General features: G+C 40.4%; 1 protein-coding gene across 3 annotated transcripts in view; it reads left to right on the top strand.

Annotated features, from left to right (window-relative positions):
• Positions 1-19,702, top strand: part of tent2 (terminal nucleotidyltransferase 2) — a 94,328-nt gene that overhangs the window by 68,011 nt on the left and 6,615 nt on the right. For 2 of the 3 annotated variants that reach the window (XR_006314104.1, XM_043706818.1), the window contains exons 13-14: positions 6,521-6,612; positions 16,197-16,276. Coding sequence is in view for 2 of the 3 variants with exons in the window: in XM_043706818.1 (XP_043562753.1) it covers positions 6,521-6,612; positions 16,197-16,276 (172 nt within the window). In the remaining variant the exon portion in view is untranslated. Of the gene's footprint in view, positions 1-6,520; positions 6,613-7,939; positions 8,029-16,196; positions 16,277-19,702 lie in introns of those variants that run through there. The other variant, XM_043706827.1, reaches the window with a different exon arrangement.

Raw genomic sequence — 19,702 nt, 5'->3', positions numbered from 1 at the left:
TACTGGCTGCTTTCAAGTGTGAAGCATGGGAAGTTACTGTTGTTGCAATTTATTTTCTGGGTCCCTGGTCAGCTTGCATTACTCAGCTGAATAACCTCTTATGTTTGCAAGTGTACTGTAAAATACTGGCTTTGCACGAGGTCCCTAGTATATTTCTTCATTGCATTTTACATTGGAAATGTAAACTAATGGTATCCATCCATATTAAACCGAAATGCAATACGGCAAGCTGGCAAAACCGTAAGAGCATGCAATTCTCTAGCCGTGCAGCTTCTGGAAGCAGAAGTCATGTAGCGGCACGACAACTAACACGTGATGAGGGAATGTGGGCAAGTGTTCAGATTGCATATCAGGAGATGCATGAGTCAAGGGAGCTCAAGTGGACAGTGAGATCGACCTGTCAGAGTCTTTGCAATTGATGGATTGATTGCAAATCTACGTATTGGAGATTACTGGCTGAGTATAGTGCTAATAGGCCTTATTAGCAGAGGGATTGAAGGTGAACTGTTGCACTTCTGGCAAAGTTGTTCCACTGCAGCTGCAACAATGGCATCTACCCGACTCTGTATAAGATTTATCTGCATTGTCCAGGATTTTAGAGTTTCTTGAGAATCATTGGAGTTGCACTCATCCAGGTAAATCGAGAATATCCCCATCATACTCCTGACTTGTACCTTCTAAATAGTTTTCAGGCTTAGGGGAGTCAGGAATTGAGTTACTTACTGAAGAATTCCTAGATTCTGATTTATTCTTGCAAATGGTATTGATGGAAGATGGTCATTAATTGAAGCAACTGAAGATGTTTTGACATACGACACCGCTATGAGAAACTCCTGGGATGTTGTCCTGGGACTGAGATGATTGGGACCCCTTGTCACACCTACTATCCCACCAGTCTCTGCATCTAACGTATCATCCCTAAACAACTGAACCCCCAGGTACCTTCTCCTGCAACCTTAAAAGATGCAAAACCTGCCAACACACCACCCCCCTCATTTCCATCCAGGGCCCCAAACAGTCCTTCCAGGTGAGACAGAGGTTCACCTGCCTCTCCTCCAACTGAGTTTACTCTATCCAGTGCTTCTGATGTGTTCTTCTCTACATCAGGGGAACCAAACATAAACTCGGCACATTTCACCGAGTGTCTCAGCCAGGCCCGCAGACACTGACCTGACCTCCCAGTCACCACCTATTTTAATTCCCCTTCCCACCCCCTTTCTGTCATGACCATCTTTGGCCTCCTCCATTGCCACAGCGAATCAGACCATAAATTGGAGGAACAACACCTCATCTTCCACCTGGGTAGCCTACAACCCGGAGGGCTCAACATTGAGGTCTCCAATTTCAAGTAATCTCTCTTTCCATTCCCTGATTCCCTTCCCAACTCCTCCTTTCCATTCCTCTGATCCACCCTTCCTTACAGCTACCAACTGGATTCATTCTTCCAATCAATCATGTCATACCTGTTACCTGTGTTCACCCATCCCTACCTCATTCCTCCCCCCAACCCCCAACTTTATCTGCAGCTCCCCTTACACCCACCCCCAGTCCTGAAGAAGGATTACACCCAAAACATTGATTTCTCCACCTCCTTTTGCTGCCTGGCCTGCTGTGTTCTTTCAGCCTCCTGCTTCTCTACCTTGAGCAAACATAACAGCTTTTCTTTGTGCTAAATAAGGCATTAACCAATGGGGAGTTTTTCCCCAATTCCTGCTGACTAGAGCTCTGCTGCAGGGCTCCTTGACGCCACACTCAGTCAAGTGTTTTATTATGTCAAGAGCAATTACTCTTATTTCCCTTCTGGAATTCATTCTTTTTGTGCTTGTTGGACCAAGGCTGTAATGAGATTGCAAGTTGAATGGACCTGGCAAAACCAAAACTGAGTGTCAGCAAACAGGATATTGCTGAGCGAGTGCTACTTCGTAGGAATGTTGTCAGTAATTTTCGTCACTTTGCTTGTGGTGGAGAGTAGACCAGGGCCATAATTTATGGTATATTTGCCCTGCATAACCGACAGTTTTCCACATTATTGAGAAATGCTAGCATTGTAACTGTACTGGAACTGTACTTAGCTTGGTGGGCGGCACGGTGGCACAGTGGTTAGCACTGCTGCCTCACAGCGCCAGAGTCCTGGGTTCAATTCCCACCTCAGGCAACTGTCTGTGTGCAGTTTGCACATTCTCCCCGTGTCTGCGTGGGTTTCCTCCGGGTGCTTCGGTTTCCTCCCACAGTCCAAAGATGTGTAGGTCAGGTGAATTGGCCATGCTAAATTGCCCGTAGTGTTAGGTAAGGGGTAGATGTATGGTTGGGTTGCGCTTCGGCGGGGCAGTGTGGACTTGTTGGGCCAAAGGGCATGTTTCCACACTGTAAGTAATCTAATCTAATCTAATCTAGTTTATCTGGAAGTGCAACATGTTCTGGAGCACAGGTCCTCAATACATTGCCAGAATATTGTCAGGGCCCATAGCCTTTACAGTATTGAATGGCTTCAGCCTTGTTGTGTTGGTCTTCCTTGCCATTTTGGATGAATGGGATTCCTCAACACTGAGACTGGTGATCACTTCTGGTGTTCTGTAATGAGTTGGTTAATTGTCCACCAATAGTCGCAACTAAAATAGCAGGGTTGCAAGGATAAAATCTGCTCCACTGCTTGTAGGATCACCCCTGTCTGGTGCATGTTGTTTCTATTGTTAGACATGCATGTACTCCTATGTTGTAACTTTACTAGGTTGACCTGGCATTTTTAGGTATTCTTGATCCTGCTCCTGACATGTGGTCTGATGCTCATCTTTGAACCAGGACTAATCCTGCCATTTGACAGTTGCAGTAGAGTGAGGAGTATGCCAGCTGCTAGGTCATAGATTCAGTTCTTTTTATTTATTCACTCCTGTGTCACTAGCTGGGCCAGCATTCATTGCCCATCCCTAGTTGCCTTGGGAAGGTGGTGTTGTTCTGTCTCCTTGAACCACTGCAGTCCATGTGCTGTACGTAGGTCCATAATGCTTCTAGGGTGGGAACTTCAGGAATTTGACCCAATGACACTGAAGGAAAATGATATTTCCAAGTCAGGATGGTGAGCGACTTAGAGAGGAACTTACTGGTGATGGTATTCCCATAAACCTACTGCCCTTGTCCTCCTAACTGGAAATGATCGTTTGGAAGATGCTGACTAAGGATCTCCAGCAAATATCTCCAGTGCATTTTGTAGATAGTAAACACTGCTGGTACTGAGCATCAGTGGTGGAGGGTGTGAATGTTTGTGGATATGGTGCCAGTCAATTGGGCTACATTATTCCACATAGTGTCAAGCTTCTTGAGGACATTTACGCTGCACTCATCCAGGCAAGTGAGAAGTATTCCATCATGTGACTTGGGCTTTATAGATGATGGTGAGGCTTTTGTGAGTCAGGAGGTCAGTTACTCAAGCAGCAACTACATGGGAATGCAGCCACCTGCAAATTCCTCTCCAAACCATTTACCATCCGGATTTGTAAAAAAAAAAAAATCACTGTCATTGTTGCTGGGTTAAAATCCTGGAGTTCCCTCTCTAATCGCATATGTGTGCACATACCCAAATTGAACTGCAGTAGTTCAAGAAGGCAGCTCACCACCATCTTTTAGAGGGCAATTGGGTTGGACAATAAATGCTGGACCAGCCTGTGAAGCCCACTTCCCCTAAATATACAAGGCTACTTAGGGTTGGGCAACAGATGCCAAACTTGTCAATGATATTCACATTCTACAAAAGAATAAAAATGATAAGCATAAAATTTAGGAACCCAGTTAAGTTGTAGTCAAAAATGAAATGACGAGAGCTTGCAAAATGGTTTCTAGCTGCTGATGGTAGTAGATTTGGTGCATATGGAAGTATACCCCCCTTGTAATGCAGTGACTATACTGTTTAAAGCTAAATTTTAACATGGTCAGACATCACCTTGCAATTGAATTAACAGCTACTTTATAGTCCTATAATTATTTTTCAGTAGATAATTGTTAGTTAATAAATGGCTTTTTAAAGCCCATCTTGCTAATAGATTCAAAATCTGCTGTTGCTTCTAGTTGAACCTGTTAAAAAGAGTGCAAGTTCAGATAAAAATAATAGTTGAGCCCCTGCACTAAAATAATAATATTGGTGAACAGGGGAATGGTTTTGTTTTCCACATTTGCTTTTAAAAAAAAATACACTTTTGAGTTTTATTGTAAAGCTGCACGCGCGCACAGCAGGGATCACCATTTTTAGTCTAAAATAAAAACTGAATATCTGTGGTGGCTATGTTTTTGCTGTGTCAATTCTCTAGGTCTAATTTCACACAAATGAATGAAGGCAGCAGGTGGGTTTGGACATGGAGGCCTCTGAAACAGATGGATGTTAGAGCCAGAAGTGCAGCTTTTAACGTTCAGCTATTTTTGCATGGACTGTGTATAAATGCTTGCTGGAGGGAGAAATACATCGCTGGAATATGTTAGAGCCTGTATTACATATGTACTGGCTGCCAATGCGGTTTTGCGACTGCTGCGCAGAGAGCACTGTGACCATTTTGAGTCTGTAACTATTGCCTCTGCTGCATGTTACTGTGGATTTGTATTGTACACAGTAATCATGTTTCAGTTCCAGGACAGAAAGGCAGGATTCCAGGAATTGAAATGGTTTAGAACTGAAGATTTTAACCACTAAGGGCAACTTGAAATAAATACCTGTATTCTGCTTCTGAAACCTGTAAATTGTAAAGAAGAAAGCTTTTCACTTATTCTGCTCGCTTCTAGCTTACAGTGATATCTTAATGATCTGTTCAAACCATCTAGAATTGTGATCTAGAAATAAAGACAAGCAATATCAAGAAATGGCTGAAGGTACCTGATCAAAATTTTGACAATTGTACTGAAGACTTGTGCTACAAAATTAGTTGCACTTCTGGCCAAGCTGTTCCACTGCAGCCTCAACACTGGCATCTACTTGATGGTGTATGTCTTCTCCATAAAAAGCAGGACAAACCCAACCTGACCAATTAATGTGTCAGCAGCAAAGTGATATAAGATATTGTCAACAGTGCCTATCAAACAGCACTTGCAGCACAGCAATAAGCTGCTCACTCATGCTCCGTTGCTCAGTTTAGATTTCACCAGGTCCACTCGTCTCATAATCTCATTTGGACCTTGGTTCAAACATGGACAGATGAGCTGAACTCCAGAGGTAAGGTCAGAGTGCTCATTTGACCTCCAGGCAGCGTTAGTCAAAATATGGCGTCAAAGACTCTTGTCAAATCTGAAAATTGGAAAAAAATTAGAGGCTCCTTGCTTTCTGAAGCAGTCTGTATACCTATGCATAAAGACCTGGACAGCATTCATTGTAGGCTTCTCAGTAGGAACAATGACCATCACCCACAAAAGGCCATTTAACCACCTCCCTGTGATATTCAGTGGCATTACTGCTAAATCCCATGCATACCTCTGGGTGTGAATAGTATGATGAGAAACTTAATTAAGCAACCCGCATAAATGCCGTCAGTACAACAGTGAGTGCGTGACTGGGCTGGGAATAACTGCCTGATTCTCCAAACCTGGCCACCATTTCCAAAGGACCTGGTAAAGAGTGTGATGGAGGACACTCCTCATTCATGGATGTATGCACTCCTACAACACTCAGAAAACTTGACAGCATCCAGGGCAAAGCAGCCCACTTGATTGCCATTCCCTTCACCATCGACCTATAACAATAACAGTGTGTACTGTTTACAAGATGCAGTGCAGCAACTTGTCAAGTTTCCTTCACCAGTACATTCCAAATCTGTCACCCCTACCAATGAGAAGGATAAGATCAGGACATGAATGGAATATCACCTGCAAATTTTCCTCTCTGCTCAACACCATCTTGGCTTGCAACTATGTTGCCATTCCATCACTATTGCTGAATCAAGATCCTGGAACTCCTTCCTAACAACAATGTACATGTGTGCACATGGACTTGTGATTCAAGAAGTCGGCCCAACTCCATCCTTAAGGACCATTTAAGAATGGGCAGTAAACACTGGCACCCATAAATGGAATGTAATTACCAAGTAAGGTTGCATTGCCACTTGAAAAATATGAATCTTCATAACTGTCAAAAACTAATCAGGAAAACTAATGTTTCACAGTGAACAAATGTGAATGATGTTCCAGAAGAAATTCAATTGTCAAAAAGGTTAATCTGCACTCTTTAATTTCAGTGATACATGCCTGTGGCAAAATATTTGCTTTTGCTGTTTGTTTGATTGTTCGTGCACTTAGTATTCAGTTGAATATTATTGTTAAAGGATTAGTGAATAACTTGCCTTATAACTTGGAAGCTACTAAGAATGTGAAATAAGGTACTAATTGCTCTTTGAGAAAGGATTGAGAAGATTGTATTTGCATCAACATGTCAGATCTTAAAAGTAAAGTTTGTGGTATATCTTTCCATGCTTCAAAAGTTTCTTCTAAATAGTTCAAGTTAAAATTCCAGATATTATAACATGTCTGTTCTCACTTTTATCCCCTTCAGTTGGAATAATTCAATAATATCAATCCGTGAAGCCAAAGTGATTCCCAAAACCAATGATGTGGAATGGAAAAATAAATATATTTGTGTTGAAGGTATGGAATAAATGTATTTGTATGAATAATGCCTAAGTTTCTCTGCATAAGTGTTTAAAGTGCCTTTTAAAAGGTTTGAGGGATTGGTTAGCTCAGTTGGCTAGACAACTCACCCATTGTACACCTTCATCTCCTCCCCCACTCACCCATTGTACTCTATGCTACTCTCTCCCCACCCCCACCCTCCCCTAGCTTATCTCTCCACGCTTCAGGCTCTCTGCCTTTATTCCTGATGAAGGGCTTTTGCCCGAAACGTCGATTTTGCTGAAGCTCCTCGGATGCTGCCTGAACTGCTGTGCTCTTCCAGCACCATTGATCCAGAATCTGGTTTCCAGCATCTGCAGTCATTGTTTTTATCTGGTTTGCAATGCACAGTGACCCCAACAGCATGAATTCAATTTCTGTGCCAACTGAGATTATAGTGCAGGACTCTCCTCAACCTCTTCCCTTCCCTGAGAAATGGTGACCCTCTGGTTAAGCCACTAACTATCTCTCTCTTAGAGAGCAGCCCTGTGGTCTGGTAGGAGTGAGGTGACTTTACTTTTCTGTTTTGTAAATTGTTAATCATTTTCTTTTATCATTGATTTTACCATGGATTTGTAAATTTTATTTGAATATGTATAATCAATTGTCTCAAGTAATATTCTTCCAAAGAGAAAATTCCTCACAATCACCTGAATAATTTCCCAATAAAAGTAGAGATTTGAAACTATTACAGGCCAGTGGTGACCCCGCACATTCTAGCCTTGATAATTTTGAACAGAAACAGTTTATTGAACTTTCAGGGGAAAAAAAGAATCTCTCTCATGGTTACAGCATAACTTTCATTGACCTGCATTTATAAATACTACATTGAGTAATCTGTGATGTTGAAGTGTTGGGATTAATCAAGAACCAATAGGATTGACGAATCTCTTTGGTGGTATTCTTGGAGGGTTGATCAAATGATGCTTGTTCTTGTGTGGCTTCCCAACAGTTTGCAAATATTATTGCACTACCTTCTAAACATTTGATCCACTATACTGAGTACCTGTGCTTGCATTTTCATACCAGTAGTTGTCTCCTGAGGGGTTCCAAGAACTGAGGGGCTGCTGGCAAATGGTGCAGAATTAAATTATGGGCTTTACTTTTCGCGGGTTTGGAGCGGTGTCTGGGAGTTGCATGTTTAACTTCTAATAATGGAGCCCAGAAAGGTAAACAAACCCAGACCCTTAAATTTGAATGTAATAGTCAGTATTGTCATTCACGTATAATGTTTTATTAATTCATAAGATGTGGACATCACTGACTGAGCTCGCTTTTATTGTCCATTCCTCTTTGCTCTTAGGGTGATGGTGAACTGGATTCTTGGACCATTACAGTCTATTTAATGTAGGTAGACCCACATGCTCTTAGGGAGGGAGTTCAATGATTTTGACCCAGTGACACCAAAGAAACAGCAATGTATTTCCAAGTCAGCATGGTGAGTGGCTTGGAGGGGCACTTACAGGTTTTGGTCTTCCCATGTATCTGTTGCCCTTGTCCTTCTACATGGTAATGGCTGTTGGTTTGGAAGGTGCTATCAAAGGACCCTTGGTGAATATCTGCAGTACATCTTGTAGATGGTGCACACTGCCATGAGCAGGGAACACAGAGTTCTATCACACAGAATTGCTTGTCACAATAGTAGTAATGTAAATGTATCAAGAGTTCTAATTACTTTGCAAAGCCAAGCTTATGTTTCGAATCACTTCTTTGTATTAATAAAGTACCCATAGTACTCCAGCAATTGTGGCTAGGGTCAGACGATCAAACCTCCAGCTACAATGTCTACTGAGGAATGTGACTTTGTCCCATAGACATCAATCATGGTTTTTATTTTGACCACACAGCTAAAAACTTTACTGTTTTTCACCTGAGTGGTTACCTTCTGCCACTTTACCAAGCTGCTAGTCATTTTCAGTAGAAAGGCACAGCAGGTCAGGCAGCATACGAGGAACAGGAAAATCGATGTTTCAGGCAAAATCCCTTCATCAGGGATTTGCTCGAAATGTCGATTTTCCTGCTCTTCGGATGCTGCCTGACCTGCTGTGCTTTTCCAGCACCACTCTAATCTAAACTCTGATCTCCAGCATCTGCAATCCTCACTTTTGCCTATTTTCAGTAGAAATCCCTGTCTAATGTTAGCTCAGCACAGCTATAACTTTGCACAATTTCAAACTACAGTGAAGCCCGAGGCTGAGTGGCACTGCCTAAGGAATTTTGGTTAATTGAATATGCCAACCTTGATTATATTTTTCTCTCAATCTTGAATACATCTGAAGTTGCAGCCAATTTTACATAAAGTATTTAGACTTAAGTCTCATTAAGAATTTACATTGGCTTACAATGTTTTAGAAGTACAGAAAATAGGAGTAGGGATAGGGCATTTGGCCCTTCAACATGCTCTGCCATTCGGTATGATCGTGGCTGATCATCAAACTCAACACCTCATTCCTGCTTTCTCCCCAGACTATTTGATTCCTTTAACCTTAAGAACCATGTCTAACTCCTTGAAAATCTAAAATATTTTGGCTTCAACTACTTTCTGTTGCAAAGAATTCCACAGACCCGCCACTCTGGTGAAACAAATTCTCCTTATCTCAGTCCGAAATGGCCTACCCTGTATTCTTAAACTGACCCCTGATCCTACACTCTCCAGTCATCAGGATAAATGCATAAGAATATTCCTATCTAGTCCTTACTTTTGCATTCCATATGTTTCAAAATGAGAGTGCTATTAGATTTGGTCACAGCTATATCAACCTCATATACTCCCTTTACTGTTTCATGACCTTGTCCTACGTTTCTGTGCTCCCCATAGAACTGGGCAATTTCTATTTCAGAACACAATAATAGCTTTGTTTTTAAAAAAAAAAGCATCTTCCTATTACTTCCTATTGTCTCTTTCTAGTCTGTTTCCTGTCCTCTATCTTATCAATATTTCTTTGCAGTTTCTTTCTTTTAATCTGCTCAAAAATTTATAATGTTCTCTATTTTAGTGTCTTCTACAAACTTTGACTCTGGGGTCAAAGCCGCCTACCTGAGAATATCTGAATGCACCAATATACTTGTGTTTCACATTCACAGTTGCAGGACTACGCGGTGAATGTCATGCTGTTTTGGGTAAAATTTTAAATCATTCCAGGAGCATATAGCAAATAATTCTACCATTTTGCTTAAAGACTGGCAGTTTTCAGCTTCACTAACTGACACGATTTTAGGTCTGTTCAAAATTCCTTGTGTAGCTCGAGATAGCAACATCGGTCTTTTCCTCCTGTTCCTAATTAATACATCTGAAAGTGCCACTTAAAGTAATTGAAAATTGAAATAATTTGAAGGATATTTGGGATCTAGAAGCTATTTAATTTTAGCTAACTAACTGAAGCACAAATGGGATGGTTTGAAAGTAAAACTGGTAGGCAGTCGTCCGAATCTGGAGCTATTTTAAAGTCCAGCCATATTAACGTGCTGCTGCCAAACTGAGGTTTGCCAATTGTTTGTCCCACTATAGCTTGCTAAATGTGCGAGGATGGCAAATGAATTGAACAAAAACAGAAATTGCTGGTGAAATTCAGTAGGTCTGGCAAATTAGCAGGGTTGCATGCTGAGCCAGTGGTAGATTGAGCTGGATGGGAAATGTATTCTGTACTTAAAGACCTCAAACAGGCCAGAATCTAATGGATGCACAGGAGGAGCATCAGTGTTCATCCTTGGCCCACCATTAGAAATACTAAGTAGCCATGTTGATATCTTTAGAAGAAGAAATAGAAGTAACAGGTAGAATTTTGTCAAGCATTGGTCTTGGAGGGGTGCAACATGTGAAAGCACTTGAAAAGTATGTTTGGTCAGGACGCTAATGTTATCCTGCTCTTCCAGCTTAGCATGGAGCAGGTTCAGAATCCTGCTGGGAATCCTGTGGATCTAGTGGGAAAGCAATTTGAGAGCCTTTTAAACTGTAAATTTGTCCTCCATTTGTAGTGCACAGCTTCTGTAATGTGCCTGTGCGACTTTGGAGGATCAGTAACATGGGTGCAGATCAGGAAGCGCTCCATCAGTGGAACTGACCAACTGGAAATGCTTTAATCTGTTAGAATGAAGAGCTGTGGCATGGCTATTGAGTGCCTGCTGTTCAGTGCACTTCTCTCAGAAAACCCTATCATTACTTGACAAGTGATTTACCAATTTCTTGAAAGGCACTTCACCCATCTAGCACTTCACTTGACTTCAACTGCAGTTCCCTGTTGTGACACTTCAGTGTAGCATGGGAGAAGTTTATGTTGCACTCATTTTGGGGCTTGGCACCAGAAAGTGGGGAACTATGCAACTGTCATGATCTCTGGATATATCAGATACTCTTTGTGCACTTTTCTCAAGTTGGAGGGAGCTCATTCTTGCTCTTACCTTTATTCTTTCACAGATTCTGTGTCACCGACAAGGCCTGCATTTGTCCATCCCTAACTGACTATCCAAAGGTAGTGGTGGACCATCCTCCTGAGCCACTGCAGTCCATCTGGTGCATGTGTAGCCAGAGTGCTGTGAGGCAGTTCCAGGATTTGAACCCAATGCAGGAGCAACAGTGTGGTGCCAAGTCATGGTGATATGTGACTTGGGTAGGGAGCTTGCAGGAGGTGATTTTCCCATGTAGCTGCAGCCCTTTTCCTTCTACTTGGTACAATTTGTGCATTAGAAGTTGACAAAAGCTTGACATTTTTTGCAATGTGTCTTGTGTTTGGACAAAATAGTTATTTTCATCTGCATCTGCTTGATTGAACTAATTGTTGTCTTCCCTTCCTTGGAAGAGTTTATCTACCAAATCTGCAGTCGTTCAGATTCCATGTCAGGACGTCCTAGATAAATCCGAGATCACTGGGCAGCTTTCTCAGCTCTCCCCTCCATTATTGTGGTTGATGCAATTTCAAAATTCCAATTTCTGGTGAACTTTTGTCATCTATTCCATTGCTCTTTTAGATTAGTAAACCTTTATTTGACAGAATGAACTTGTCATCGCACCGACCCTCCTTCATTGGTCACCTCAGAGGAAGGATGCTATTTGCCTAGGGAAGGGTCTCCGCAAAGCTCACCAGTGAGGAAATCAGAGTTATGACCGTGAAATGTAGTTTCAAGAGTTCCTAAATATTAGCCAAGTATTACCATTTTGTATCTCATATGAGCATCCTGGTTTTGACATAATTTTGTGATTTGCTTTTCTTTTGAGCTATTTAACAAGTGTTTCAAAGGGAAGGCAAAAGACCATCTTAAATCTGCAAGGGGAAAATTATCATCTTGGATGAATAGATTGTACATTAAATCTGTTGAGTGAGTAAATTTTTTTTAAAGGAGCATGTATAAATTTCTTTTTATTTGTAACTGTTTGCACTTCTTGTTCTGATGAAAGGCAACATATAAATATTTTATTTTGTTGACCATGAACATATTTGCAACCTGAACTAAATGATGACCTCTCCTAGTGTTAGCTAAACCCTCCTAGTAAGAGATTAAATGGGGACATGTGCAAGGCATGGAACAAGGTCTCAATGCCAATGGAGTTTCATGGTAAACACTAGGGTTCCACTGTAATGCAAGAAGTGGGAATTATAGGCAAATAAAGCACTCAAAAACCACCTGAGCCCCCATAGATACCTGTCCAGATCTGAATTCACCACAAAACTTTGGGTATACTTTAACACCTTTAACGTAGTAAAATGTCCCTTAGGTAGGTTTTAATAACAGTGTCTTCTCTTTATATAGTGTCTTTAATAAACATGTCAAGATGCTTCACCATGGCAATATAGAGTTTGTCAGTGAGCCACAAGGCAATATTAGGGCATGTGGCCAATAGTTTGGTCAAAAGGATTTTAATATCTGTATTAAATGGGATTGGTAAAATATTTTAGTGAGAGAAACGTGGAGCTTAAAACCAAGGCAGCTGAAGGTATGGATGGTGCACAATTAAAAGAATTACAGGTATTCCAGAGGAATGTGGTGTTGGAAGAGATTAGAGAACAAGGAAGGAGCAGTGTCATGGGGAGATTTGAAATAAGGGTGAGACTTCTAAAATTAATTGGGAGCCCAAATAAATCAACAATGGTTGATAAAGGTCTCCTCAAGATCAAGAAAGCTTATTCACAATTGACACCCTTCCATCTTGGAACAAAGCGGTTGATGTGTCCAACCTTACCTGGTGTGTCTCAGGAGCCCTACTATGGAATTGCAATTAGTCAATACAATTCAAAGTAGATTTCTTCTGCCAGGATCTGCAGTCTGATAAAACGTGACATGGGTAAACAAATTTCCCACTGTGCGCAGCAAACAGATGGCTCAATAGTTATTGCAACAGTTACAGTTGTTCTTTTACGCACTCAGTCTTCACAGCAAGCGTTTTCTCAAGCAAGGTTGAAGTCATACAAATGTTGAAGAAGTTCCAGTTTCCTGTGCTTCGAGTACAAGTGAAATAGTATCAGCATCTGGAGGTTTGCCCATGGCAAGCAAAGAAATAGCTTTCCTGAGCAGACGACCGTTTCAGTATCAAGCACTGCCCTCACAGCAAGCTTTCTGTGGCATCGACAGCTTCCTCAGGAACAATTTCTCCCTAGAGTGCAACTCGAAATTGCATTTCATCCATTTTCCAGCTATTTATTGCATTCAGGGATGATCTCCCCTGCCTTTGTTATCAGAAGAGCCATTTGCTTTGCTGCTGGTCCTCTTGTGTTTTTGATCCTGTTATATGCCCTTGGTTTTCCTTCTCAAAAAAAATCTAAATATTGTGGTGAAGTTATAAACAGTAGTAATTGGTGCATAGGAGAAGTCTGAGATGAGTTGTGAACTTGTGGAATTCTCTACCACGAAAAGCTGTTGGCGCCAGATGATTAGATATATTTAAGAGGGAGCTGGACATTGCCCTTGTGGCTAAAGGGATTGAGGGGGATGGAGAAAAGGCAGGAGTGGGATACTGAAACTGAATGATCAGCCATGATCATGTTGAATGGTGATGCAGGCACGATGGGCCGAATGGCCTATCCCTGCACCTGTTTTCTAGGTTTCTATATTTTGAATGTAGTGCAGAGGTGGTGTTTCAAAGTGTACTCTGGGTGGAACTGCTAAAGAGCAGCTGTTCAATTGAGTGGAGGAACTGTGTTGATTTTTATTTGGAAAAGCAATATTGCTAATATTGAAACCAGGAAAGCATATCTACTTTGGGCAAGAGAAAGTCAAGAGCTCCATTCCTAACTAGTGCCTGTGAGGGGGCGATCTATGACTGTCAGCACTGTGGTAGCTTTTGATCAAATTTAGTGGGTACAAGATTCAGAACTTGTATATCTCTGTAGCATCTTGTGATATGGTTTGTTCTGAAAAACAGTTATACAAAGCTTGTGGTAGTAGAACAGCTCAAATATTCTGTATCCATTCTGGTTATCCTTTCCAGGTCATGATAACCAAGGCAGAAGGGCCATACCTCATGGTCTGTGCTGACTCTTGCATTGAAATCCCCAGTACGTTAAGATGTGCTCATATCTGCGTTCTGTAGAACTTGTTCATATATATAATCTAAAATTGATACTAATATGGACTGTGTTTGTGGAAATTATATATGAAGGATATCTTCCTTTATTCTTTTTTGAGATGTGCCTGTCACTGATAAAGCCGCCATTTAGTCATAGAAGTGTACAGCACGGAACAGACCCTTCATCCAACTCGTCCATGATGACCAGGTACTCTAAACTAATCTAGTTCCATTTGCCAGCGCTTGGCCCATATCCCTCTAAAGCCTTCTTATTCATATATCCATCCGGATGCCTTTTAAATGTTGTAATCGTACTAGCCTCTACCACTTCCTCTGGCAACTCATTCCATACACGCACCACCCCTCTGCATGAAAAAGTTGCCCCTTAAGTCCTTTTGAGATTTTTTCCCCCCTCACCCTAAACCTATGCCCTCTCGGTCTGGATTCCCCCATCCCAGGGAAAAGACCTTGTCTGTTTACTCCATCCATACCACTCATGATTTTATAAACCGCTATAAGGTCACCCATCATCCTCTGTCACTCCAGGGAAAATAGTCCCAATCTATTCAACCTCTCCCTGTAGCTCCAATCCCCCAACCCTGACAACATCCTTGTAAATCTTTTCTGAACCCTTTCAAGTTTCACAACTTCCTTCCGATAAGAGTGAGACCAAATTTTACACAATATTCTAAAAGTAGTCTAACCAACGTCCTGTACAGCCGCAACATAACCTCACAACTCCTGTACTCAATGCTCTGATCAATAAAGAAAAGCATACCAAGCACCTCCTTCACTATCCTATCTACTTGCAATTATATTTTGAATGATCTATGAACCTGCACTCCAAGTTCTCTCTATTCAGCAACACGTCCCAGGACCATACCATTAAGTGCCCTGATTTGTCGTCTACTACAATTGCCTTCAAACTAAATGGTTTGTCAGACCAATTGAGAGGGCAGTTGACCAGATGATTGTGGGATCTGGAATTGCGTGTGGGCCTTTAAAAAGGCTTGCTTCCATAAACAGTGTGCGTGTACCAGATGGCTTTTATAGCTGTCATCAGTGACAGTTTCATGGTCACAATTACTGAGGCTAACTTTAACTTCCAGAATTATTAATTGACTTCAAATTCCACCAACAGTGTGGTGAGATTTAAATCTATGTTCCCAGAGAAATAGGCTGAACATCTGGTTTGCTATGCTAATGATATCATTCCCTCACTTGCTTCCCATATTAGCGATACCTTATTAGGTTTGCCTGATTGACACTTTCTTATAAATTAAAAGCTTATGAGGGTTCAGTAACCCAAAACACTAACTCTGTTTCTCTCCCCAGAGCTGACTGACTTGCTGAGTATTTCCAACATTTTTTTTCCTCTCTGTTTTAGATTGTTGCCATTATTAGCATTTAGCTTTTGAAAGTATGGGGTGGTAGCCCCAGTAGATCAATGGTATTGGCCTGCAGATAAATGTGAACATGCTGAGAATGCCATTTCTACAAGTGGTCATGCAAATGCATTTATGTGTTTGTGTGCTTTGCGACAGCTGATATAAGGTTTGTTATACATTTTTGGTTTAATGCGATTGATTTTGTAATATTGCAAAGGTTAGACACCATGGGGGGCAGCATGGTGGCTCAGTGGTTAGCACTGCTGCCCCTCACCCTGGGTCCCAGGTTCAATTCCAGCCTCTGGCGGCTGTCTGTGTGGAGTTTGCACATTCTCTCCGTGTTTGCGTGGGTTCCCTCTGGGTGCTCCGGTTTCCTCCCACAATCCAAAAATGTGCAAGTCCGGTGAAGTGGCCATGCTAAATTGCCCATAGTGTTAGGTGCATTAATCAGAGGGAAATGGGTCTGGGTGGGTTACTCTTCAGAGGATCGATGTGGTCTGGTTGGGCCGAAGGGCCTGTTTCCACACTGTAGGGAATCTAATCTAATCTAGTCCTGCATTTCAAAGAAGTAAGTGTAAATGCTAGATCAATTGTTCTGTATGTCTTACTATGTTAAGGTACCATAAAAAATTATGAAATTCAAATTAATGTAGTGTCTGTTTTTGATGTTGCAGAACCCTTTGACAGAACAAATACTGCTCGAGCTGTACATGAAAAATGCAAGTTTGACATGATTAAAAAGGAGTTTCTGCAGGTAAAAGATGCCAAGACTGTGATTTCTTTTTAGAAAGTATGAACTAAATTAAATGAAACTATATATATATCCAAAATGATTTTGTCTTTGTGAAATACATTTGGTCAACATAGTCTATGTCTGAATCAAGTTAGTTTAAACTTAATTTTATCTGTACAGGCCTTAGAATCAAGATCTAATTTTTTTTTAAAATCCTAAATTAAGTAACAAGAAACTTCGGCGAAATTAAGAATGCACTAAATTTCTGTTGCCCCTTCAGTAACCACTGGATGTCTATTTAATGTTCTTGAATCCTCATTTTTCAGTAGATGCAAATCAAACAGCCAATAACAGTTTCCAGTTATATTAGAAGCAGTCCGTGCTGTGTACCATCAAGTCCAAAAGGTACTCATGAGTATCTTTTAGGAACTGGTTGCAGCAAGATATTAGTTGCTGAAGAACAATTTGCAGTTACAATAACTCCCTTTGTTGTAAGGAGAGAGTTCAAACAACTTCTGGATGTTTTTTGTTTTGAGCAGAATAGACATTGAATTGAAGAAATTGCAGCAAAGAGAAATGAGTATGCTAGAAGGCAATATAGATTAGTCCTCACAATTAAGAGTAGAAATTGGGCAGTAAGATGAAAGGAGGGTGATCAATCTGGAGTAGCAATTTTGAGATGGGAATTGTAAAGGCAGTTTTTAAAGGGGTGAAATTTAGTGCCTTATCCAGAGATATGCTATCAAATTTTAGCAGTCTAGGAAATGGGGCGATTGCTTTACAATAAAGGGTTATAGTTTCAAACTGATGAGGGAAGGTTTCTGTATTCAAAATGTCGTGAATCTTTGACATTCCATATTTTAGAGAGCTGTAAATGCTCAGTTGTCAAGTAATATTGAGATCAGTGATGGATAATTTTTGGAATTCCAAAGGAATCAAAGATTAAGAGAATAATGTAGGAAAGTAGAATTCAGGTATTTAATAAACAATCTTAATGAATGGTAGAGAGGGGCTTGCAGAGCCCAATGGCCTGACCATGCTCCTATTTCTTGTGTTCTTGTTTCATTTTTGCTCCCAAACTTCCATGTGTGGTCATGAAAAAATCTGTTAATTGAATAGTGTACACTTATTTGCTTCCAGGACTATTGTATTTTCTGCACATGATCTGTCTTGTAGCTCTTAGCTTCTTTTCTCTCTTGACCTTCTTGAGAATGGATTTGTGGGAAACCTCTAGGATTGCATACATAAAGGAGTACTTGATCTTTTTTGAGATTAAGAATTTATGGTTGCAAACTTGTAACATAGTGTTTCTATGTTACAGTATTAAAACATATTTCACTTGATGTCTGTCTTTGCTGTACACCTCTTGACTACTTACCAATTTCCAATTGTTGTCAGGATCTGCCACAGTCCTATTCCTGCTAAACAGCTGTGGCAGAAAAGAATTGAAAGATTATGTATTTAAATTCGTTCTCGGTTGGTAGAATGCAAAAATAGTAGCTCTATTGTCAATGAAGTTACACAAACAGTAAATATAAATTTACCCCAAGCAAAATTTTAAATGAAATGAAAATTTCAGTTTGATGCTTTGCAGCTCGATCACTGTGGATATTACCCATGCATTAGCACTTATGATTCTTACCCCAACCCCTCCCCGTGTCCAAACTTTCTCACATGGGAAGTTTTGATTGGGCAACATGGCATTTTTTTTTTAAATTGAATTATGTACTTGCTGATTTTGCTAGGTATACATAATTTACAGGTTATTTGAATAATTTATCTTAAATCATGACTTTTTATTTTGTAGCATTTTGGACATTGAACTGTAAAGGTTTGAAACTTGGATGGAATTCATACAGCAATCATGTCCATGCCCATCAGCATAATCAGATTAGCTAGTCCTGCTTCACGCCTTTTCTACATAACCCTGTAAATATTTTCTCCTCAGTTGCTTAACTAATTTCCAACTGAAAACAATGATTAATTCTGCAAGAACTGAGCATTTAACACAGAGCAAATGAGATTACAGAAACAAATGCGTGGCTCAGTGGTGATGTATGTGTGGGTTCTAGTTCATGGATCGCTGTACCAGTATTGGGGAAGATGAGTATAGTCCAGTGTTCTGGTGAGTGAGGGAATTAGAGTTTTAAACTAAATACTGGAGTCAAAGGATTAAATTTGGGGAGATGTGATAAATCAAACAATAGAGGCTCAACAGGAGGAAAAGATATTAAAGTGTGAAGTGATAACTAGACCATAATCGGAAGTCCACATCTTAAGTAAATCAACAGGTAAGACAAGAGGTAACAAAAATAATTGAAAGATAAACCAAAAGACTCTGTTTCCGAATGTACATAGCATTTGAAGCTGATAAATAAATATGTCATAGCCATTGCAGTCTTGGTTGCAGGATTACTAGAATTGGGAGGCAATGGTCGACTGGTGTTGTCATTACACTATTAATCCAAAAAAATCAGCTAATGTTCTGGGTTCAAATCCCACTGTATCAGATGGTGGCATTTAAATTCACTGAAGAATTTGGAGTTAAGGAAGCCATTGTCGATTGTCAGAAAAGCCCCTGTGGTTCACTAATGTCCTTTGGGGAAAGAAATCTGCCATTCCTACCTGGTCTGACTTATGTATGACTCCAGATCCACAGCAATGTGGTTGACTCTTAGCCCTCTAGCCATTAGGAATGGGCATTAAATAATGATCCAGTCAGAGATGCCCTCATTCATAAGTCAATTTAAACAAAGTTACAGATTGGAACATGAATATTGGAAATACGTAGAAGTATGGAAACTATGAACAGGTCGAGGGATAGGTCTGTTAATTAATTATCGTATTATCACGATGGAAAGGAATCGCTTAAGTTTGGGAAAACAAGGTGTAAGGAACGATTTGGGTAGAGATGCGAAATGATAAAGCTAAGAAATTACTTGAGAATGCTGTACAAGCAATCTCACAGTAATCCAGTAGTTTGGGAGTATTAAGGAAGAAATAATACTAGCTTGTTAGAAAAGTGCAGCATTAAGTATGAGGGATTTTAATCTACATATAGTCTGGAAAAATCAGGCATCGGTATGTTGGTGAGGGTTCATAAAATATTTTCAGAATAGTTTCTAGGAACAGTGCATTTTGAAACCAACCAGAGAGCAGGCTATACTAGATCTGGTTTTGTACCATAAGATAGATTTAATTAATTACCTCATAATGATGGCACCCCACATAGCAACCATATAATTTAAAAATTATGTTAAGTCTCAAGAACAGAAGAGTGTATCCAATACTAGAATTTTAAAGTTAAATAAGGACAATTCAGATCATGAAAACCGAGTTAGCTAAAGTGAACTGGCAAATTAGGTGAATAGAGATATGATTGGAATTTATGGCTTTGTTTCAGAATGCATGGAATTTGATGCATTCACTAAGAAAGACAAAGAGGAC

The sequence above is a fragment of the Chiloscyllium plagiosum genome, chromosome 2 (genome assembly GCF_004010195.1).
Source record: "Chiloscyllium plagiosum isolate BGI_BamShark_2017 chromosome 2, ASM401019v2, whole genome shotgun sequence".
NCBI classification, from domain to species: Eukaryota; Metazoa; Chordata; class Chondrichthyes; order Orectolobiformes; family Hemiscylliidae; genus Chiloscyllium; species Chiloscyllium plagiosum.
This window is presented reverse-complemented; position numbering and strand designations above follow the sequence as displayed.